This window comes from Coturnix japonica, chromosome 3, assembly GCF_001577835.2.
Source record: "Coturnix japonica isolate 7356 chromosome 3, Coturnix japonica 2.1, whole genome shotgun sequence".
In the NCBI taxonomy this organism is placed as follows: Eukaryota; Metazoa; Chordata; class Aves; order Galliformes; family Phasianidae; genus Coturnix; species Coturnix japonica.
This window is the reverse complement of record NC_029518.1, coordinates 83412935-83438036: the sequence shown is the minus strand read 5'-3', so window position 1 is coordinate 83438036 and position 25102 is coordinate 83412935. Positions and strand designations below refer to the sequence as shown.

At 38.4% G+C, this 25102-nt stretch overlaps 1 protein-coding gene across 12 annotated transcripts in view; it reads left to right on the top strand.

Moving 5' to 3' along the window:
* DLGAP2 (DLG associated protein 2) overlaps window positions 1-25102 on the top strand; it is a 454289-nt gene that overhangs the window by 99569 nt on the left and 329618 nt on the right. For 2 of the 12 annotated variants that reach the window (XM_032443248.1, XM_032443249.1), the window contains exon 1: window positions 14126-14231. The exons of 6 other annotated variants lie outside the window; for them this stretch is intronic. In XM_032443248.1, coding sequence (XP_032299139.1) covers window positions 14229-14231 — 3 coding nt within the window. In that variant the 5' untranslated portion in view covers window positions 14126-14228. Of the gene's footprint in view, window positions 1-7383; window positions 7609-14124; window positions 14232-25102 lie in introns of those variants that run through there. 4 more of the 12 variants (XM_032443247.1, XM_015859333.2, XM_032443250.1 and 1 more) reach the window with 3 other exon arrangements.

Genomic DNA, 25102 nt, shown 5'->3' with positions numbered 1-25102 from the left:
GAGGAGGTTGTAGCACACCTCCAAAATCACCTATTACCAATAATTGTGATCTGAAATGCCAAACTATAGTGGTATGATATGAGACCTTTTGTGTGAATAAGGGATTTACATAGAGCACTGTAATGTTTTTCTTTTGATTATAATTTGCAGTAGCATAGGATACAATTTACAGACATTTAATTAGGTCATTAGCTTGGAATATGGTACAAAATGGATAATTTATTTTTTCAAATTTGTTGAATGCACAAAATCTTTCAATGAAATGTTAACATACAAACATTGTTCCTCCTATCTCTAGTATGATTTCTTTGCTGCTTGGCAATTGAAAGAGAAGGAATTGTAGATGTTATTCCTTGTTAGGTTAAGCACATTTTATTTTGAATATTACAAGGTGTATTGAATGGAAATAATTAGCTCTTAATTGGTCCTGTTGGGTCTATGCCTAAGCCCAGTACATGCAAAGAAAATACCAATTATAGTTTTCTTTCAGTTAAATCTTTAGGTCTGAATAGGAACGGATTTTTCTATTCCAATTTAGTCAATTGGTATAAATATTTCTCATCATTGTAACTGTTGAAGATGTCTCAATATTACCTCAGCATAATTCTAAGGGGAAAAAAAGAAGCACAGGAAGAAAGTATTATGAATTCCACTGTTCATAACAATTAGAAAGTTGAAGTAAAAAATGGAGGCAGCCTGTGAGCAAGAGAGGCTGAAGTTTTATTGTCAGTCACATTAGGGTTGCGGATACCGTACCACTTTGCACCCATTCATTATATATGTAAACAGCTGGACCAGAGGAAACCTCTGCATGGAGTTCTGCATGGGCATCACAGGCACAGAAGAAAACATTCTCTTTAATTAAAATGTGGCCCTTTTCAAAGTAGGAGCTCCGCTGAGAGAATGGGTACAGTGAAGTTATAATTATAGAGATGTACTCTGTTAAAGTGAACATCAAGTGCAGAGAAATTACACATAACTGACTGAAATTGTCATCCTAAAAATAAGGTTTTTAAATCAACTTTAGTATTTGGGAAGCTGATGTTAAGCTATAGTTAGTTTCTCCCCGCCATCCCCACTAGAGGCCAATAGTTTATATTTTTTTGCCTAAAATATCTGTTCTGTTTACTGTTCATGAGAGAGAAGAAGTGTACTTTTATGATATTTGATGGTCATATTTGCAAACTTAATACTGAAACGTGGTGAAATTCTCATCTGTGTGCAATAGTTTAGTGCTTCATTTATAGTATAGGGAGAGTCTGAGGTGAAAACCCTCCGGAGTAACACTTGTGCCAAATTTCCTTTGCAAATTTCAAATGAATGAATATCTCTAACAGGCTGATTCCTTTCTCTGTCTTGCATTATGCAAAGTCCTTTATCTGTTTTCTCATCGATAATAGGAGCGTCCTTGTGTTTGTCTTAGAATAGTATAGACAGAAAATTATCTTGGATCTAGGGCTTCAGCACAATGCAGTTTTGTTCAAGTTTTTTAATGCAGCTGCCTTGTGCTTCGGTAAGGATTTGGCTTCTTTGGGTATCTGCAGGAAGCTGGTATTAGCACTAAATGGGTGGACAGTATGATCACACTCAGGATACTGCACAACAAGCAGGCAAATTAGCTGAGATGAGGCCCAGTGTACAATTTACATGTAGCTGTTAATCATCAAGAATACTGTATTAACAAAAATAGGCCAGGCTTGAGAGAATACCACCTGGTCACCATGCATGAGCTTCCTACACTATAGATGAAAACAAGTGTTCATTCTGCACACTTAGTCACTGCATGTCCTTCCAGCCTGGAAGCTATTCAGTACATTGCTGAACAGCTGCAGACTTTACTGGATGAGAATTCTTTCCTGAAATAAATCTTCACAGAACAACCCATCGGGGCACTCAAACTATGCTGATTTGGCTAATGTCATTTTGCACAAACACAGTGCAGGCTGAAATGAGTCTAGACATTAGCACGAGCTTGTGAAAGTAACACATCCACACAACAGGTATTCATCATTCAAATTCTGCCAATAACAGAACCAGCAAAAGTCTTGCATATAGCAGGATGTAACCAGCTTTATTTAGTGTACTGGTAAGCTTGAAGATAAATACTGTGAACTATTGCTTTTGATCCGTGTGCCTACCTTGAAGTTTTCTATTCCTCTTTAGGACCCAATGGGTGCTTCTCAACACATTTCTGCTTCCTCTGCATATTTGAATAGTTGATTAATGACAGATTCTTCTGTCTGTCCATAGTGTTTAATTTCCTAGTAAGAGCTCATTCATTGCCTCTTTCCAGTTCACCAATAGATGGTGTAGAAAGTCATGATAATTCCTTAAAGATTCATTCAGATCATAGCTTTACTGTAGATTAATTCCAGCTTGCAATAAGTTATGCAACACACTAACAGCTTTATAATGGGTAAACAAAATAAAAATACATTCAAGTGCCTTCACTAAACAAGGCATTTGACAAAGAGACTTCCTTTTACATCAGCCATTCTTCAGTATTCTAGCGTTAAGTAAATTTTTTTGGAATATACTGTTTTACGCAGCTGTTTGGTAGGAGGAAGTGGGGGTGTCTTCAGTGAAACACAGAAGTTTTGCATGCAAAGACTACTATTTTTGTTGTGCATTAATATTCAGATTTGTTCAAGTTAAAGTGAATCAAGAAGAAACAAGTGTTGTGATGAACAAATTCTTGACAGTTACCAGTTCTCTGACAGTGATTTCATGACTAAGTGTCCTTATCTTAGTGTATAGCCTGCAAAATTAATGGCAATGTGTACCTCTCAGAGAATGAAGTGAAACCCATTATGATGTGGGGATTTATTGATTTTCCTTTTTTTTTTTTTTTTTTTTTTTTTGCTATTATAACTTTATGCCTTATTATTCCTGAATCTCTTTGTCATGATGTAAATTAGATTTGTTTGACTTTATCTATTTGGTATTGTTAAGCTTTGTGACATAGGACCTAAAATTTGAATATAAATGTTATTTCCATTCATTTAGTACTTTAATAAAGTAGACTTTGATATATAAAGAATCAACTTTACCCCACAGATTTCAGATGGAATGAATAATAAAACGTGGTTTCTCTTCTTTCTCTTTGATTCTGTGATTCTCTTAGAGGTGAGACAAATAGCCAGTGAGGAGTTTAGTAATCAGAATTGTCTTGCTCTTATCTTGCTTTTCTCCTCTCTGTTCTCTTCTGCCATAGACTGTCTTTCTCTAAGGCAGTGGTTTGGACACTAGAGAACTGACCAGTTTTCTTAAAATTATGCTAAAATCTGGGCAATTTGGAAACCAGTTCTGAAGAAAACATGGCTCAAAATGTAAGCTAGCATTTATACTCTCTCTTATTTCTGTCTTTGTCTTCTTTTTTTCCTTCTTTTTCTTTCACTGGTTGCAAACCATTTGGTAAACATTGGCTTGAAAGTTCACTTAGAGCAGAAACATTGTTAGATTTTCTTTTTGTTTCAAACATCAGAATGAGTCCCAGGTTTGTGTCTTCCCTTGTTGAATAATCATGAGCTTGTGATGTTGACAAGGGAACAAATGCTGCGTAACCTGTAATCAGAAGAGCTGAAGGACTGATTTGTGTTGCTGATGGAATAAGGTTCCTGGGGAGCTTATGCCAGCAATATGAGGCTGTCACCTGTGCACGCTTTCTTGTTCTGCTATGTTCTTCTTACCTTTTGCAGGAAAGGAAGTTTTGGGTTGTGATGTGACAGCTGGTACAAGGCTAACCTTCATGTGAGCAGAGGGTTCTGCAAAAAGTTCTTTCTTTTCATTTGCAATTAAAAGTCCCACAGAATGATCTGGTGGAGGGCATTACCAGAGACTAGAGCACCTGCTACTGCTTGCAGAGGTAGATCAGTACATAATTTGGCCTACAGAAAGTAATACTGACTGATGGTATTAGCAAAAGTATTTCAGTCTTCTTAGGCAAAGTTAAGCAATAAGCTTTTTAAAAGAACATATTTCTTATCCTGAAGCCTTTTAGAAGGCAAGCTGAGAATATTATTGTCCCAGACATTTTTCTTTTTGATATTGTTCAGTTCTTTATGATAACTTACAATGTGGTAGCATTGGTAAGCCATTATTAGCCAAGTCCCTTTTTGTTGCACACAAGAACTCTGCTGGTAGTTGCTGTTCTCACCACCCCTCCATTCTTCTTGAACATCAGGCCAAGAGTGATATCTGTATCCATTGTAAATAGTAATAGACCTGGAGGGAATTCCTTGTGCCTGAATTTGCTTTCTCTTAAAACAAAAGAAACATAACATTTTACTGATGCCCGTTTCTACTGCCTGCTTGGAACATGTGGCTCATGCCTGTGGCTGCTCACGCTTCAGTCTCTTCTGCTGCTTACAGCTTGGTGTTGCTCTTTGTTTTGCACACTTTACCACTCTCCTACTTGTTAAACATCTTATAACAGACCAATGAATAAGAGTTGAGGTCTGTCCTTTTCACCCAAACAGATATGACTGTAAATAAAATAACTGCTCTGAAAGAAAAGAAAATTGGTAACTAGAAAATAAGTCACTCTTTAAATGAGCAATAAACCATGGTCATATGCTTGAGGACAGATTTTAACCCCAGACTCGCACCACAATTCATCTTTATTTTGACATGCTCCTGGCACAGAATAGACAAGGGTCATCAGATACTGTTTCTGAAAGAGCTTATTTACTGCTGGGACGCCTGCAGAGTTCTTGTAGCAGTGACCTGAAGACCCCAACTCATTGCAGCTTCCAATTGCTTGGCCAGTTATTTTAGAGAGCCAGGGCAGAGTTATGGATTTTCCATGTACTATTTTCTCTCTAATTTAGAACCATTGCTTTCTCAATGATATTTATAAAGGAGTCTTAAGTGCTTGCAATTTTATTTAATAAACCAAAATTTTGCTTTTATGTTACGTATTAACTTGCAAATTAGTCTGTCTAGATTTCTGATACACGTTTTGCAGTCAGGGTAAAATGTGGATATCAAGATGGAGTTGCAGGCTTTAGGAAATCATAGTATCAGTAATTCTGTAGGTTATGAACCAAGAAGGTCTATTGCAATTGCTTTGCCTAATCTTCTATACAATTGAGTTCATAGGAGTTCCTTTCAATAACATTTACATAAAGTAGGCTGTATCTTTCAGTGGATGAAATTCTGATTATGATCTAAAAAATGCAGACATTTTAATAAGAATTGCCCTTTTATCATTATCTTTATAATGCACATCTGAGCCACATACTTGACAGAGGTTTTCTTCAGTGCCATTTCAATCCCCATTAATACTTTTTCAATATATCTTACTGCAAGAGCATAAATAATGCTTATTGCCTTTCCAGGACTTCATGTTAATAAAGCTGAAAATGCTTTTTATTTCCTAATGTAGACATGGTGTAGCGTATAATTAGGTAGTCATCGCTGTCTTTGTATCTCCGTGTGTGTTTGGATTTCCTGAGAAAGGCTTTGTTTTGAGTAATATACTTTTTATTTTAAAGAAATACACTGCAAGAAACAAAACAGTTAGAGAGTTGATAACAGTATTCACAAATGTTTTATTCTGAAAAATGCGAAACCATTCAGTTTACCATAGAAACTGCGAATGGAGGCAAGAATGAGGATGCTGGCTTGATAACTATCTCCAGGACTCCAGTGGAGTAGCACAAATAAAAAGTCAATGTTTTCCAAATAAAATAGTCTTTAATTGTTTTTCTCAGGAAAGGCTTCTTGCACATCCACGCTTATAAGCATTATTCTGTGCTTCAGTTAGCTGCCCACTCACTTTCTCTCTTTAAAGACATCGTCTGTTCCAATTACCATTGAGAATTTTCAGTCTCTCATTAAATTTGGAGCAGTAGGCAATTTAATAAGGTGGTGATCGCTGTAACATTACAGAAAATGACCTTCAGAAAATCATCTTAAAAATTTGGATACTCTTTTATGAAACACAATCTTGATGTTTTGTTAGTTTACAGTTTTCTGTGTGGAAAAAAAGGTGACTTGTAGGCTTAACTGAAATATGTTATAAAGTAGGAATAATGTATTTCTCTATACATCACTGTCTTTAAGGCCAATATCCTGCATATCAAGCAGATATTAAATTTTGTCTTCCCTCCCTAAGTACTGTTTGTCTACATATTAGGCAAATAGACAGAACAGGAAAGCTGCCAGCCCCAAATGAGTGTTTAGTTTGGCACGGCGTAGTTCTGATGAAGCACACTAAGCCATTCCATGCAGTTGCTACCTATGTTCATTAGGAGCTGGCAAATTATAACTACCCTGATACAAATAAACCTTTGCAAATTTGATTTTTAAGTAAGCAAATTTAGTGTGTATTACAACCCTGATCCAAAGTGACCACATTTCTCTTATTGCATTCAGGTCACAAATTTATATTTTATTCTCCCAGTTCATGAAGCATATGTAGTCCTTACAGAATCTGGAATTTGAGATTAAGCTTGACCCTTTGTCTCAAGTCTACACCATCTCCAATGTGAAGCTTTTTATGTGTGATCCGAGCTAGTTAAAACTGGGCAGGTTCTCTCTGTAATGCTGGAATCACAAAAGGTGAATAACAAGTTAAACATATAAGAATTGACTTTTGGCACTCTTTTAGCACTAGTGGAAGCTGGGTATTTGATTTGAGGTAGTACATCCAGTGTATTTTCTATTTCTTACCCACTAGCTTTGTCTGAAAATTTAAATGTCTTTTTCATATTGTATTATATTGAATTAGGTTACATAACATTATGTAGCTTGGCCAGCCATAAGGGAAGATACAACATCCTCTCACACATCTATATCGAAAATACAGAAGTATTTGTGTCAAGGAACTCATTTTACCCCTGCTTCTTAACAGAGGTAATGTAAAGGTGTTGTTGTCATAGCAGTTCTGCTTCTGTTCTTTGAAACCCAAATCAGTTCTAGCAAGAAAATAATACCAGTTTCATGAGATCATAATTAACGAAGAGGCACCAATGATTTCTACTCTTGGTGGATTAGAGAAATAACAAAAAACCAGCATGCCAAAATTGAGCATCCCACTTCTACCTTTATATATTGCCTGAGTGCACATCCAGGAAGAAAATTCATCAGTGAAGCAGTATTTAATACTCTTTCTTTCACAGTTGGTGAGTAACAAAAATATTCAGCAAAATGAACCTCAGGAGGGAGGCCAAACTCAAGAGCAACTAAGTGGAAATTAAAAACCAAAAGTGAACTTTCAGTGACTCCTTATCTAAAGAGAAATGGGTTCCCTCTGTTTTCTTCTGGAAAAAAAAAAAAAAAAATTGCTTTTACCAAATAGGAAAACAGAGCATTAAAATACTGTCCAGTGATACTGTAATTCGCTGAATATTTTCAGATTCTGCTTTGAGCAGTTGTCTCTAAGCAACACATCGGGCAGTGTTGCAGTATTACATATCGTTATAAAATGTATGCATTTTTTGCATCTAAATAGCAAGATTGTTCAAACCTTTGAGGACAACTGTGTCAAAGGGTGGATTAGTTGATAAAAGCCAGAAGATCGATATTAAATTGCTTTGACTCCTCATTATGAGAATCAGCTGGGGAAGCTGCTCATCAAAAACATATTGAAATGGAGACAAAAAGGTAAGATTAAGAAACAGAATGCTTCTAATATAATTTAACATCTAAAATTATCAGTGAGTTAAAAAACATTTTGTTTGGTAGAGCACGGTCCTTAGGGCATACCTCTGTCTTTATTCAGAGATATGAATAACTGGGTGTGCAACCAAATTAATTGAAGAAAAGTCTGGGGGGAATTTTACAGATGTCCAAGTCATGAGAAACTTTGCAAAAAGCTTGAGAAACTGCCCACAGATTTTGAAGCTGTGAGAAATCTGAAATGCCATGGATGACTACGGTGCTATTTAAAATTGCTGAGGTTAATGGATGGCATGGTAGATATTATGAATGTCACTTCACTGCACTGCTTTCTGATAACAGAGTTTTGCTCTTCAAATAATATTATGAAGCACACACAACCTGAGACAATGTAATGGATGCTGTTCCTTGTGTGAAAACACTTGTTTATCAGTGCTGTACTTAATTTCATATTGTACATAAGATGCTACTGCAAATACACTTTTGTATATGACAATAGAACACCACAGTTTTCATCTTTGCAATACAGCATACAATACAAAGCTGTTCCCACTTTCACTACAGTCAAGAATGCAAAGTGTACCTCATCCAGTACCTTCTTTATTTTAGAAAGCGAGCGAAGGTTTTCTTCAGCCCAGTGAGTCTTCAGTTCCTGAAAGTTTCTAATTAATAATTTTTTCCCCAACAGATCTCCTGTTATATCTACTGCTGAACTGTTTTGGTCTGAATCAAGGCATAGGAAAAATTACCAAATCTCATTAAACTGGTGCCATAGGCATAAAGGTTGGCAGATGGCAACAGTTACAGAAGGGAGTCCAGTCATAAAGCCCGGCCTATTTTGAACTTAAGTTCCTTCCATTCCCTTTACTTTGGGAAGTGTGGATAACAGCATTTCAGTTTTATCCTCAATATGCAAATATGTATGTCTTAATAACGTCCAATTAAAATTTATATGGGTATTGTAGTCTTATGTTCTTGTTATGAACAAATGTGGCCAGAGGACAAAGACCTCTTTCAACTCTTTCAAATGTCACAAATCACTTTCTACAGTGATAGACTTCATCTAGTATTTATTGCCTCTATGAGGAGAGATATTACTCCTCAACTTGAAATATTTCTAGAGTTCCAGTAGTGCCCTCTCACTTGCATTTGTTTGATGCTCTTTGTGTGAGATATGTCGTGTCCCATCTCCCTCCTGCCCCGTGATCTACTTTCAACTAAAGGAAATGTTGGGGATTGGGAAGGGATTTTCATTTACTATTTTGATAGCAACATTTAAAACACAGCTGAGATAGACTGTCTATGCTCCAGTATTCCAGGAGCTCAGGAGCTCATTTTCTGTTAAACTGTAGCAGGTCCAAAACTTCAGTATTTTACAAACTCTAAAATTATTGCTCACTGAGATGCATTTAGCCATTGCTGAGATACTGTGAATAAAACATTCCCTGCCTGTGCATTAAAAGCAAGGAAGCACTGATTTGATGATTTGAGGGAAATTTATTGAAGATACACACTACTGTTCATTGCATTGAGGTACTAAATTGCAGAAATTTCCATTATGCTCCACTCCCTCACACCCATTCCTTGGAAACTATTTCATTGAAAGCTTAAATTAATATTACAACAGTAGAATTCACAGCTATTGTTCAGCCCTTGATTCAGTTGCTGACTGACCTGTGAGTACTTCCAGACTCAATAAAGGATAAAATTGTCTCCACATACCAGTGTGGCAACAAAAGGGTACTCTGATCTCTTTGCTAACAGATTTTTGTGAGGTGTCTCTAAAGTAATAGTAGATATGGAAAAAGTGAAAAAAAAAAAAAAAAAAAAAATTCAGTAAAATAAAAAGAACACCAAAAATCTGGAAATTGTTGATATGAGGAAAGAAAAAGAAAGAAAGAATACCAGTGGTGCTCCATATACTGGCTTTGAATTACCTGTCTATCAAGGAAAAAAACATCCAGATTACAAATTTTATTTGATGAACTCAGAAATAACTTTTTTACAGTTATTTTTTTTTACACATGCACATTCTGAAAATGTCTTTTTAATCCACAGTTCCAGTTTGGTTTGGACTCAGTCTTTGATGACATGTTTTGAGTTGGAAATATGTATTTTCAGCTCAATACTGGCTGAAAATTATCTTACTGCTAGTGATCTGTCAAATGGATCCAGTCCCTGAATAATGCCATTGTAATGAGCAGAAATCTATTCAGTTTTATTATATTTTCTCTGAAGGATCGTTTTCTGAGCCCAGTAAGTCCTTGTCCAGCAACCTCATTTAGAAAGGTGGCCCCATTAACACTCATGAGTGTTTGCTCATGTATGAGCAAAGCCTACTGCTGCTGCCAGCACTCTGTCAGATAAAAGATGATTAACCACTGAGAGTCCCAGTCTGAAAAGTGCAGTCTTAACATCCATTTCCCTTTCATTATTATTTTAAGCAGGCACATTCTGTAATGATCCTCTATAGGGAATAAAAATGCCTTCCCAAATCCCATTAGCTCTGCTCAGAGCTCCTGGATTGCTGATACACATGCACAGCCCACGGGTTTGCACTGGGTCATCACCCTACAGTCTGTAACCAGTTCTTAACCTGCATGATTTCCCGTTTAGCTCCTAGAAGCCAAAACACATTATGGCTAACACTCTCTGAAGAAATGGAAGAGGAATTAAAAAAACGATGGAACAACAAGAAATAGTGACATGTAACCTTTATTTTTAGTGTTTATTGGCTATATTGTTTGGGATAGTCTAGAAGAAGAGGTTCAGGGAATACATACAATTACCTAAAAAGAGGTTGTGATGAGGTGGGGATGAGCCTCTTCTCCCACATAACTAGCAGTAGGACTAGAGAAAATGGCCTCAAGTTGTGCCAGGGAGGTTTGTTTTGGATATTAGGGAAAGAGTTCTTCTCTGAATGAGTGTTAAGGTGCTGGAATGGGCTGCTTGGGGTGGTGGTGGAGTCACCATCCCTGCAGGTGTTTAAGAAATATTAAGATGTTGTTCTAAGCAACATGGTTCAGTGATGTAATATTGGTGGTAGATGGATGGCTGAACTAGATGGAGGTCTTTTCCAACCTTGGTGATTCTGTGATTCTATTATTCTATTTTATTGTTCATAGAATCATAGAATTGTTTGAGTTGGAAGGGATCTTTAAGGGTTATCCAGCCTAACACTCCTACAGTAAACAGGGACATCTGCATCTAGATCAAATTGCTCAGCGCCCCATTCAGCCTGATCTTGAATGCCTCCAGAAATGGAGGATACACGACCTATAGAGGTAACCTGTTCCAGTGCTTTTCCAATTATAAAAAACCTCTTCCTTATACCTAATCTAAATCTCCCATTGTTTAGTTTGAAACCATTTATCCTTCTTCTATCACAACAGATATTGCTAAAGAGTCTGTCCTCTTCCTTCTTGTCCCTTCTATGCTGTTGGTGTAACCTAAATTCAGAGAATACATAGTGCACTGGATACTCTGTAGTTATATTGCAGTCATCACTAAAAGTCAGTCCTAGAAGGTTATAAGATTAAGATTATCTGTGTCACTGAATCAGTGAAGGCTCTGCTGGGTCCTGGTTTGTCTGATGTTTAAGTCATTGGAATGCTCAGAGATGAAATGGTGGGGAAAAGGATAAAATCACAGAACCACAGAATGACCTGGGTTGAAAGGGACCACAAGGTTCATTAATCTCCAACCCATTCACCACAGGCAGGGCTACCAACATCCACATTTAATCCTAGACTGGGCTGCCCAGGGCCCCACCCAATGTGGCCTTGAACACCTCTAGGAATGGGGCATCCACAATTTCTCTGGGCAGCCTGTTCCAACGCCTCACCACTGTCACAGTAAAGAGCTTCTCCTGGAAATCCAGCTTCCCTCCTTCAACTTAAAACCATTTCCCCTCGTCCTGCTGTTGTCTTCCCTTTCAATTAGTTGACTCCCCTCTTGTTTATAGGCTCCCTTTAGGTACTGAAAGGTTGCAATTAGGTCACTCCGCAGCCTTCTTGATTCCAGGCTGATAAAGCCCAGCTCCCTCAGCCTGTCTTCACGGGAGAGGTGTTCCAGCCCTCTTTGAGGTCCTTTGGACCTTCTCCAACAGCTCTCTGTCTTTCTTGTACTGAGGTCTCCAGACCTGAACACCTGAATTTAATAGGTTGAGAGATTTTTCAGAATTTCTATTCTAAAGGACAACTACAGTGTACTCCACCTGAGCACATACTGGACTTCTGTTGCCCTGTATATAGAAATCAACCAAAGTCACCCAGGAGGCAAGAACCATGTTTCTCACATGGCATCTGGCTTGGGTCAAGAGGATATAGAATTTAACTGAGGGTCTTGGTAACAGATGGCCTCTCTGAGCATCCATCTCCACTCTTATGAAATAAGAATAAAATAAGAATACAAAAAATATCTTCACACATATGCTTTAGGGGCTAAATAATTAATGTTTTGAGTAGCTTAATGCAACAACAACAACAACAGCAACGAACAACAACCAAACCAAACAACAAAAACAATCACTTTGTATGATTAAGTACTGTTTTAATTTATTACATTAGGAGCTTGATAATATGATAATATTCTTTGTATGCTCCTGCTGTTTTTAATTTAGAAGAATACTGTTCAGTCTTCCCGTGGGATTATGCTGGTCAGTGCACTCAAAACATATCCACAGCTCTAATCTCTGTCCTTCTAAACGAGACAGGACTCACTGTCAATTGGGAAAGTTCAGTTTCTTTCTGTCTTCTCCTCCTTCACATAACTCCTTATTGAGTTTGATTTACTATGCTGGGATGGCCAAAAATACTAATTTTTCTACAAAAGTATTAATTGGAGGAGCTTACCTAAAAATGTAGGACCCCAAAGGAAATATTAGTGCTGTTTGACAGCACTGCGCACAGAATCATGGAATAGTTTGGGTTGGAAGGGACTTGAAAGATCATCCTAGGAGCAGACACCTTCTGCTAAACCACGTTGTCCAAAGCCCCATCCAACCTAGCCTTGAGTGCTTCCAGACTTTCTGTTTAAAATTGTTATCCCTTGTTCTTTCACTGTCAGCAATGATAATAGTCTTTCTCCATCTTCTTTATAAGAGCTTTTTATATATTGAAAGGCAATGATTTGACATCACTGTCTATTTTCGTAACACTGTTATTGATTCTTGGGATCTAATATCCTAAATTACACCTGCTATATTATTTGATATTTGGTATCCTGAAATAGAGATTGGGGGGATTCTACTATGTCTTCTCAACTGGTTCATCGTGGCCAATTTCATCTCTTTTATTCTATATGGGAGATACCAAAGGGATACAGTGCAAGTCAGGTCCAATGCCTAAATTCCTATCTTGTTGCAGAAATAAAAATAGTTACATATGGTTGTGCAAGTTTGTACACCCAAACAGTAATGGCTTTGTTTTCCAAGCTGTCCTTCCCACTGAATATTGCAGATAAAGCACTCTTTATTTAGAAATACAGTGTTGACTTTGATGGGTATAATGACTGGTAATAATGCCAACTGCAAGTACGGATCGCTGTCCTTTTACATTTCAAGAGAAAACAGAATTCTTCTGTAAACATATCTGTTCTTCAATAAATGAGAGAGAGATAGAATTGCAGTCTTCTTTTTATGATAAGCAGGTTCACACTACGCATAGATTTCTGAAATGGCATCCTTCAATTTTAGGCACAAATGTGTATTTGAATAGGAAAAATAGTCAGTGGAGTACAGTTTCTTTATGAAGAAAGAAATAGTGCCTGTTCTATTTTTCTTCTACATGTTGAAGTGAGAAGGGAGAAGAGATTATTTCATGATTCAGTGCAAATATGTGTCTTCTTCCAAATTGATAAGCTTTCACAACGTTATCGATTTGCACATTGAGAACACTGTGCTTACAAATGTTGCAAATATTTGAAGAATTTAACCAGAGGGATATTCCCCCTATGCTTGAAAATATCTGCTGTCTGGTGTAGGTGTGCAGTTGCCCCTGAGCCTTTTAGCCTATTTGTCTATGCTAATGCTGAAACTGAGCTCTACTTTTTTACTTTCCTCCACTTCACACCCTTTCCTTTACTCTTGTCTTTGGGTGCCAGCTCTCAGCCAAGAGACTGAGCTCATGGTGGAGCCTGATTCCTGATTGTGGCTTCTAGATGCTATGGAAACAGAAATAAATATTTTAACTGGCTTTTTTTTTTTTTTTTTTTTTTTTTTTTTTTTTTTTTTTTTTTTTTTTTTGGTATTTCATGTTATGTAAGGGCACCAGGAACAATGCATGGCACAGGGAATGCAGTAATTGAATGTTCTGTGCAGAGCTTACTCCTTGTTGCTTAGCAATTAAATGTATGCACGTAGCACCAGCGCTGACAAAAAATGCTAATAAAAGGTGACAAGTTATATCTTCAGAAAAAATTACACAATTAAGATAAAAAATCTCTGACAAGATACAGGAGCAGTAGCAAATGGTACATACTGATAGATCTTGTCCCTCCTGAAGGCAAGATCTGCAGGTACTGGCCACTAGAGGGGCTGAGATGATGGGAATAGAAGGTATCCACATTTATAGCATGGGCTACAGACACACAGTTGTGCAAACATCATGGTAAGGCTTTTTGTTGTTGTTGTGGTTGTCCCTTTATTATCTGTACATATTTTTTCTCTGTAAAACGTCTGGAAATATGTTCTGTTTTCTCTGTTCCATTTTTTTTTTCTCCCTAGTGTTCAGATTTGCAGCTTTCTCAGAGCATCTCTTTCTGACTCTCCTAGCACATCCTTGTGTCACAGTATGAGATCTGATTTATATAACAACGTGCAACCTGTCATTTTAATGTAAAAAATAATTGTCTATAAAATCGTTTCTTTGATAGCACCAAACTGCTTCATTTGTTCTCTCAATTCAGAGCAAACATGAAGCAGAGGAACTGCATTGTAGGCTGCATTTACCAAAAAATCCCAGCAGTTAAGGACGCCTTTGTTTCCGGGGTTTGTATGTTTAACCTTTCCCTCCTCTCTCATCTTTAGTCTTCTTCAAAAATCTCTGTTGCTTGGGCTGTGCTCAGGAAGTGCATTGGTGCCTGGACTGGTTAATACTTACTAAAGCACTTGCTTTGCTGTGGGTATACATAGTGCTCAGGTTATTTTAGACCTTTATCCAAACCAGCTTGACACGGTGTTGTGTAGAATTCTTTTTAGTACATATGTGAAGAAATTGTTTACGAGCCAGAAATAATTGCTCTTAAAGAGTTTGTCTGTGTCTGTGGTATTTAGCAAATATTAGTTAGATGCAGGATTTCAGTAGTTTTACTTCTAGCAATTCTGATTTTTATTTTTTATTTTTTATTTTTATTTTTATTTTTAGAGCTGTCCCTCATTAGCTTTCAGCCCACCAAAGTGCTGATTCTGCCTTTGACAATCTGCCTGCATAGTGAATTGCAGGATCCGGGCCCAATTTTGATGTATTTATATTATAGTCCATTTCATTTCAACTGAATGCAAGTACTAATTTGGCCGTATTTGCTTTCAGTGTTATCTCAGTTTGTGCCAAATCATCAGACAGTCCATTTGGAGTTTGGCGGGCTGTGCTGAAACTCCTGCATTGTTGGTCAGATGCTACTGAAGATACTTTTATTTGTGAAACAAAAGTAACCTACCTCTTGGCTTGGTTCTGCAATCCCAATTTCCTATCTTATGCCTTAGAAAATAAGATAATTCTGGACCTTGAACTTATATAGAACAGGTTGTATTCTGTGTAAATAAAATGAGTTAACATAGTTTTAATTCATGCGCTATACCTTTTAAGAAACAAAAGGAAACACACAGTAAAAATAATGACAACATTAGTTGTCTTCTTTTCTCTGGCTTCTTTATGAGTATATTGGTAGAAGAATAATCGAGATAACTCTGAACATAGAACAGAACTGTTATATGATACTAGCAGCGAAAAATGATTCACAGAGATTTTTCTATCTAGTTCAGTTTGTATGCACTTCACTCCTTACATTTTTTTCCAAAGAGGAGTCATTGTACTTGTATTATGTAGGTAGGAATCATCCCATACAGATGAAGCTGGACATAGACTCCAAGCCATCAAAGTGAATGAAATCAGAGTGCAAGGTAGAAAGACAATGGAGGAACAGCAGATCATTGTGCTAAAATATTTTGAGTGCATTTGGTTGATGAGATGGTTTACAACTTGTTCAGGACATTGAATCAACCATTCAGAAAAGGAAAGATATGACTCCACTGGGTTGATATAAAACCAAATTTCTCTCATTTCTTCCTTCCCCTTACTCCAGTAAATGTCATCCTGGCAAAATAAGCTCTGAGTGAATCAGTTGGATTTGTGAAATACTCTCTTCTGAAGGCTGCATTTTGAAAACCACTTTCAAATAAATGTATGCAATCCAAAAGAAATATTTCATGTCTTAGAAATACTTTGAAAAGCATTTTTACGTATTTCTTTCTTCCTATATTACCTGCAATAACATGTAAATCTGGTTTGTGCATGTGTGTATATGCATATATGTGTGTATTTATATGATGGAATATGAAAAAAAGAAATACTTCATAGAAGCATCTATTTAAATGTCTGCCTGGAAATGCATGCAGTATGTTCTTTTTAAAGTAGCCTCCTCCTGGTGGTACCTTCAGTAAGATTCTCACCAGCTCCCATGGAGTGTTCTGTAAATACCCTGTGAGAATGACTAGCAGGGAGGATGATCTTGCATAACAGGCAGCTGACTAATTTAGACCAGGAACATTGATCTACAATGACTGAAATAGCCTTAGTCTTGTTCTGTTTTTGACATTTGAAGTTTGGGGATTACACTTTTTACCTCTGTGATTCAGCCTCCGGAAGTCACTGCTCATGTAGTCTACCATTTTCAGGTGGAGAAAGGAAGGGATAAAATGGTCCAAATACCAAAGGAAAGGGAGGATTTTGTGCATCGTGCAGGTTCCTAACATGTAGAGTGGGCTAAATTATGTTTATGTAAATTACCTCTACCCCATACCACTTTTTTCAGGTAAATACCATAGTAGGGCAACTTATCTCTCTGAGCTGGAAAGCTGGATCTCTGTATTTTAGTCACCTCTCACTGCACTTTCTCCTAATTTGTTCTCAATCTAACTGGATTAATTCAGGTTTTAACAAAGAAACAGCCTCCAGAAACTTAGTGAAATAATGCAGGTCTGTGGTCCACCTCTCACCCACATAATCTTCAGGTTTGGACCATCCTTATAAAGATGGAGAGTGTGATGTGTTACTGAGGTGCAGTGGTGTTTCCACCTCTATGGCCACTAGTTACTGAGATACTGATCTCAGTGCAGCACTAATGGAGGCTGCAAAGAATCAGGACTTGCCCAGGGATTGCTCTGGTTGCTTGGCTGAAGCCAAGGGATGAAGCTGAGCTCTCAAGGTGTGCATGTCATTGAGCATTAATGACTGCTGATCAGTAGAGCTGCTTGGAGGTCTTCTCTGGGTTTTCATTTGATTGATGCTCAGCTCTTGCCACAGGTGTTTATACAGACTCAGAGCCACAGAATAATAAGTGCTGTTTACATAAACACCTGAGAGACCTCTGGGTGGCTGCAGTTTCTTTGCCATCACTGAGTTTACTTTTTCTATGACCTTGCACTTTAGTTAGAAGAAACCTTAAAAACTTTGATGCACTGTTCTACATTTGATACACAAAGAGCCATACATCTTGTATTCCTTGCTACCATAAAAGTGTGACTCATACTGCAACTAATTTTGTTTTGAATAACAGCAAATTGCATCTGAATTCCTGAGGTAGGAAGAAGTCAGGGAAGAAATTATGTTGTAGTTTGCTAGTTTTGTTTTAATCTGAATCCCTTAGGAAGACCAATGCTTTATGGAATGTATGCCCATTTAAAACAAACAAATAAACAAATAACAAACAATAATAACAAACCCCCAAAACCCTAGAGCTTAGTTTACAAGGGTAGATAGTAGTAGGAAAAGGGGGAATGGTTTTAAACTGAGACAGGGGAGGTTTAGGTTGGATATTAGGATGAATTTCACACGAAGGGTGGTGACGCACTGGAGCAGGTTACCCAAGGAGGCTGTGGATGCCCCATCCCTGCAGGCATTCAAGGCCAGGCTGGATGTGGCTCTGGGCAGCCTGGTCTGATGGTTGGTGGCCCTGCACATAGCAGCGGTTGAAACTAGATGATCAGTGTGGTCCTTTCCAACCCAGGCCATTCTATGAAGCTATGTTTTTTTGCCTCTGACTGTTCATTTAGCTTTGTATTCTTATTATTAAAAAAATGCATAGTAATTGAGAAAAATGAAAAATAACAATAGATTAAAAAAAGAGTAGCCAGTGGTGTAAATAAGCTTTATAGCAAAAGGAACATTCTTCTGTTCTTTTTTTTTCCCCCAAGCATGTCTTGCTTACAGTCATGAGCTCAGCAGTTTTTTAAATTGGTTTGCATTAACTGCTTGTACCCAACTTGCAGAATATGTCATATGAAAAAGCAAAACTTGTTTGAGTTGAAACTTTCTTCCTCAATAACAAACACAAGAAGGAAGTGATGGGTAAAATTTAGAACACTATTGTGTAATAAATGAGTAATCAGAGGAAATATAATGCATGGACAACAATCTCTGCTTACTGTTGCTCAGATACACAGCTTGCCTAAATCTAAATATATTGATTTATAAAGGGTGCATTTTTTGGTGATACATATCCTGTAAGCCTGGAAAACAGTTAAGAAAAAATATTGATGTAACTGGTTACGTATTTGAATAAGCCCATATAGGAATACAGTATGCTACAGGGAAGTGAAGCTTTTAAACTTTCATTGTGATACAGGTTTTGGACTGTGTCAGTAAGAAAGGGGAGCTCAGAGCCATCTTCTCAAAGGCTTTTTTGTTCCTGGTAGGTACAGAAGAGAAGTTCCACTGTGAGAATAGCCCAGCAGACATCCCACTCCATGGCAATGGAGTAGATGACGTCAAACTCACAATTAGCATTTTTAAAGTATGGGACTTGATACTGTTAGGATTGTCAGACTCCTTGACAGTCTTAGCATGGTGCTGCAGATACTTGTTAATTCATTGATAGAAAGAAGAGCTTGTTCTTTGTTAGAAAGTCTTTGCAACAGAAAGGACTATAGCCACCCTCTCTTATAATCTCTGCATTTTAAACATTTCTTCATATTAAACACTGATGCTCTATTTGCTACTGACTGTAGATGCCTTCGTGAAGATATGAGTGGAAAACACACTGGCTGCTATTTGCTAAGGAACACAGGTGGTGAGGAGTTTGTGGGCTGTCTGCCCGTGGGCTCCATTCCCTTCCCCAGGACAAGAGTAGGCTTCAATCTGCGGCACTGTAGAGATGCTGCATAAACTGCTGTAATGGGCTCGGTGTTGGAGACCATTCAGATGAAGAGGTAGGTTTGGGGAAAGTCTGGGGTTTGTTTTGGGCTGCACAGGCTTTCCAGAAGTTGGGTGGCTGAGACATGAGATTGGCCTGGGTGTTCCCGGTAGAAATCATTGCCAGGGGGCAGCTTGGATGCTGTTGGGAGTGTGTGTTGACTGGAGAATGAACAAAAGGTATCAGAGATGCAATTACCCCATCGTAACAGCTAAAGGATTTGTTGCCCTCTAGATGGAGCTGTGCACTTGTGTTATAATGGACTGACTCCAAGCTTGAGGATTAAAGAGGAAATCTCTCGTACAGGATTGGGTGGCAGAGCCCTGCTGCAGCAGACCCTCTGCTCAGGCACAGCAGGAGACAGCAGGCTTTCCACTGCCGCTCCTACATGTGTGGGTACGGCAGAGCAGGCTGTAGGGAAGATTTCTGTTTACAGCAAAGACTTATATCCCTGCTCCCATCCCTGGCTATTTTCTCTCAGGCTTCTGGTCCTCTCTCTCCCTGTTCACTTCCTGCTGCTCAGTTTGTTTCCTAGCATCTTCCAGGTCCACAAAAGCTGCCATTTTCCCAGCATCCAATTTGTCTCCTTAAATCTACCTGCCTGCTGTTGTATATGATAATGACTTTGTAATTGGTGTATTTTCTTTATGCTCAATTGCTACGATTGTGGATCAGTGCTATGTTTGCCTATGCTTTAGCTAAAGTGTGGGCATATCTTTGATGTACTTGTAACTTCACTTTGAATGCTTTCTAAAGCTTTGTTCATAGCTTTATGGGAGATTTTGTTGCTAAATTGGGTTGAATTAATGTAAACGACATTTCTTCTTGTCTTAAATTTTGTGCCAATATAGATTAGGTTGTTTATGGAGTGGGATATTCTGTCATTTCTGATCTCTTCTCTTGTTATGTTGCAGCTGAACCCCTGTATTAAGCCACTTAGTGCTGACCAATTAGGTTCCCCAACAGCTGGATCTGTGTGTTCTCATTGTGCCTTCTGTGTGTATTCCTGAGCAGAAAAAAAAATGTGCTAATGTGCCATCCAGGCTCTAACATATTTTAAGTAGCATGATGTGGCATACTTAATAGTCAGAATACAGAGGTCACTTTATTTTTTTGGCGTTATTCCCAGGAAATAAGACAGAAGCACAAGTAAGCGAGCAAGAGTAACAGAAAACAGCTTAAAAGACCAATAAATACCAGCTTTTGGTGTACTCTGCTTCCGCAATTACCCAGCTTTTGTAAACTCCCACTAAACTGCTATTTTTGCTGAAGCATGGAAACAAATGCATTTGTTAAGGCTTCAAGAAGAAGGAAAACCCTTTTCACATTCTCATTTATATTGAAAAATATGAAGTATTGTTCAGTAGTGTTGAAACCAGTTTCTATTACTTGCGTAGATACTGAAGTCATAAAGTCGTTGCCTTGTGACGTGTTTGTCCTTGAAGACTGGAGATTTCAGACAGTGGATTAAACTACTTTAAATGAGCAGCCAAGCACACTGGCTTTCTAGGAAGTATCTTCTTTAATGTATGTCTTAATGTATGCCATACACGGAAGTTGTGAAAGAAAAAGTGACTATGTTGTTTCTTGTGACCCCTCACATGTTTCATAAAGATCTAGATTTCTTGACAGTGAAGGATAATGGGAGAAGTCTTCTTTGTCCATTGGGGAAAGAAAGTAATAGTGTGACAGACAGCGTTCTTAATTCTTAGAGATTGTAAATCTGATTGAAATATATCCTAACTGCTCAAAACTCATCACGAAGGGAGATTTGCTTGTGACTTTTGGAAAGCTCAATTTGTGGCTTTTTGGATGATATTGTCTCAGTATTTGGGGCTGGCAGTGCTAGAAGAGATTATGTGTAATTGAGTGTCGAGAGGTTTACAGTTTCTGTACAAACTGTAGCTCTACTCCAGAGCAATTGCTGCTGATGCTTTCAAGTATTCCGCCTGTGTTTTCCATAGACACTGAGCACTCTGCTCCTCCTGGAAAAGAGGGAAAAGGTTCCTGATGATACCTTTACAGAGGACCTCTCTGAGGATACAAAGAGTAATATTAAGATCTTTCACCTACAATCATCAGCAGCAAAATCAGATAGAGGGAAAATGAAGGGAAAGGGCTGAGCTGATAATGAGTGCATTGATTGGCTCTGTGAGATGGGTCACCTGGCTGCTAAAGGCAGCGAGCTGTGAGGAGGTGGTAAGTGAGAGAGGAGAGGAATGGGCTTCTTGGGTGTAGCAGGAGTGGTGGTGGTGGGTTTGCAGAATAACAGGCAAAGCTGTGAGCAGACTCACCCGGCGCACTGCTACGAACCTTAGCAGAGAGCCACCTGCGGTAATAGAAGTAAGAAACAGGTTTTAGTGGCTTAATGGTATATCAAATGACAGTGAATCTGGGAAATGGAAGGTTCAGCCAGTTTGATATTTATGTAAGAGTACCAGTAGGAAGAATCACGCCTATTACTGTAAAATAAAGGAACTCCCGCAAACATTAGTTTTACATATAGCTATTTCTTACTCCAACGGACAGGGAATCTAATCAGGGAAGACCAACTTTTAATTTTCTTAGAAACAGAAGGATTTACAGTGATGCTAAATGTATTCCTCTGAATTTGGCTGGCTCAGTCCCCAGCTGATGCTCCTCATCTGGCACCCGCTATAGCGTTTGCTGGTTTTCAGTTCTGTGCTGGCCAAGAGCAGAGTGCTGCTCCTCACATGCTGCTGAAGCTGCTGCCTAATGAGGCATTCCCACCGCAAGGCTTCTGCTGCAATAACCATCCCCATGCCCAGATGGGTGATAACATGCCTCAGCTAACGGTCAAAACTTGAAAAGGTAAAAGCAACACAGATAAAAGGCTGATAAACCAAAGAGACACCCCCCCCTCCCCCCTTTTCCCCCTGTCTGAATAATTTTGGTGCATTTGGTGAATTTTAATGCTTATGAAAATGAAAGATTGTATTGGAGGCAAAGCAAGTGTAGGCAGTAACCATAGTGACTTCTACACATATAAGCTTTGCCAGTGTGTTTCAGTTCCAGTCTGCAGAATTCTAGTGATAGACATTTGGAGGGTCCTGTTGGGCAGTTACAGTGAAGGGTCAATGCAGGGGGGTCCCTGTCCTTTTCATATAGTCATGTGGTTATAGAAACACAGTGCTCTTCTGCTAAGTTTCTCACAGAGGTCAAATCTGAGTTACAAATGCATCAAAGGTTGCCACTGTGAATATAAGTATGTCACTGCTGATGCTTTTCCATTGAGGGCTGCTGGGGGTAAATAATCTCATGGTGATACCTGCATTTTTGGCCCACTGTTCTCTGGCCCTCAGCCACAGTTAAAGAAGAGCTGGTGGGCAGTTCGGCAGGACTGTGTATTTCTGAGCTACTGCTGGAGGATTTTAGTTCCTGTTCCTTACCACTGTTAGTAAGCAGTCCTGAATCCATTGTCTTCCTGCAAGAAACGTGAAACTTAATTGAAATAATCTACCAAAAGCCTAATTATTCTGTTTCATTTGCTATGCAAGAAATAGCTTTGCTATTTTTAGTAGCCCTGCTAAACAGTCCTTTCACTGCACCTTTTAACAGCCACAGCTTATGGTAGAAGCCTCTGTGTTTATTCAAGATTAAAAACTGCTAAAGGGTGTCGTTTGGGTCATCTTGAGAACTTTGTTTTGGGCTGGAAGCAAGGCTCCTTAAAAAGAAAGGGTGGGCTGGCTGATGAGGTGGATGATCTGTCTGCTGTTACATGAAGTTATTGTGTATTTCAGTACTGAACATTGTATGGTATATAATTTAGTTTAGTTTCTGAAACAAAAGCCAGGGTCATTGATTAAATAGGCCTCTTAAATACTGTAGGAAATTAACATATGCTATTGATAATTTTTATCTTTGTATTGCACAGCTTTTTGTCTTTATTCTTTAAGTTAATGCCTAAGATTGAAGAGAGTTTGTATCAGAATGTATTTTTAATGCATATTGTGGGACCCACTGTGCTACGTTTCTTCTTATAACCACTGTACCTTGTTTTTATATCTGCTCAGGTTTGCCAATGAGGGGAGCTATTTTGAGTGCTGTAGGTTTTTCTGCTTTTGAAATGTTTGTGGGTGATACTCAGGTACTTCAGTTTGACCTCCCAAATTTATTGGGGTTGGAAACAGCATATTAAGCTGGTGCGTACATTTGGTATGAAGTAGTGCCTCAGAAGAGCAGCCATTCAGTAGGGCTTTGTAAAACAGTCAGAAGCAGCCCTTGCTTTGAGCACCTCTCAATTTGTTTAAACAAAAACAAAAAGTATTTCTTTCCCTCATTTGATTTCAAGTGGATGTGCCCAGGCATTGTTGTGGAAACTGTTTTCTTGAGGTTTAAATGCTCATCTGAGATGCTCAGAAACAGCAACAAAAGTACTAAGCCCTATATCTTTTTCCCTAAGAGCTAAATCATTCCATCTCACTTAACTAATGTATTGATTGCCTTTATTGAGTGCATAATAGTTCTGAGTTTATGAGCTGTGATGCCTGGAAATGGAGTAGTGCCAGTGGCTGGGATAAGATATGGCCAGGAGACAACTATTTTTTCAAATGGCAACTTTTGCGGTTACAGAACTTGACTTTACTTCACCTTCAGAACAAAGTTTGTCATCTTGGATCACTGTGTATCAACCTGAGCAAGGACTACAATGAGCTTCCAGTTGCAAAGCCCTGAACTCCGGTGCTCCAGCACACATCAGTATTGGGCTTACTTAGCAACCGTATGTGCATCCTGGAGGTAAAGGTCATGTGAAGAAGAGCCTTGTTTACATATCAAGATTATGTTATTACCCCCATGATGCTATTACTAGCAAGTAGCCGTGAAATATTAATGAGAACCTGTGAGCTTTGTAACTGCCCTGACCATGCCTGAAGCAGTGATTCCACACAGGAGCACAGGTGTGAGGTTTCTCCATTGGACACAGGGCCCTTGCAGAAGCCTTTCAGTATGCTGCAGCTGTTGAAATATGTTCCTCAAAATGTTGCTCATCTGCTTTTGCTTCTCACTTCTCCTGATTCTTTCTGCTTGGTTTCTCATACAAAGCCTAGTCTCAAAGTCATGCTCTTCTTATTTCTTGGGCTAAAACCCTACTTTTGCAACAAGTTTGACTTGTGATACAAGTGTGTCTTTCTTTCCAATTGTTTGATTGTTTGTTTTCAAGACATAAAATGCACAAGTAGGTAGCAGAAATTATAATGACCATTATTTTCAGGAATTCAGACTTAACAATGCATGTGGGTACTTTATGGCTTTAAACTGTTTGACTGGGTGGGAGCACAAGCAGAAGTTTGGTCCTTGTGGCATCACTGCTTACCAATATTTTATTGATTCTAGTGCCTGGCCAGAGCCTCTGTGGCTGAGCTGCAACATAGCAAGCTTTTTTTTCAGTACAGGTCTCTCACATGTCTTAAATAAGTCTTGCCTTTGTTTGAAATCCCTAAAGCTTTGAAGCAAGCTGTTCTTGAATATTTTCAGTGCTTTTTTGCTCACCGCTGCAAACTTGCAAGCATTTAAATCATATGTTTAAGACCTAACTCTAGTCTTTGCTTTTGCTATCTTCACACTTCACTATTGTCATTCCTGGTAATGGAAATTAAATGTGAAGATGGAAGTTCCAGCGTCAGAGAAAATATCTGTTTTCCCACTTGCATACAGCTGACATGAGCGTGCTGTAATCTAGAAGTCCCATTCCAATGTTTTTCTAATGATCACATTTTCAAACTGTCCACACTGCTGTACTGCTTCAAGATATAGCAAGTTCTGCTTCTAGTCAGGGGAGAACATAAACTTTGATGTGATCTTTGCCCAGAATCTGTTCGTCCTTCAGCCATCTTCCAGTCCTTCTTGGCAATATTTTTTCAATAGTTTTCAGAATAATTTCTTAGGGTGCCAGCTTTAATCCTGTCATCAAGTCTATTGCTCACCTTTCAAAGAAACTAGGAATGTGTAAAATGCAAAAAACTGGTATGAAATTATTGTGCCACTCTGTAGCCTACTTCAGCTTAGAAAATCTGAAAGGAGTAAGGGGAAGGATATGGGGGAGGATGGC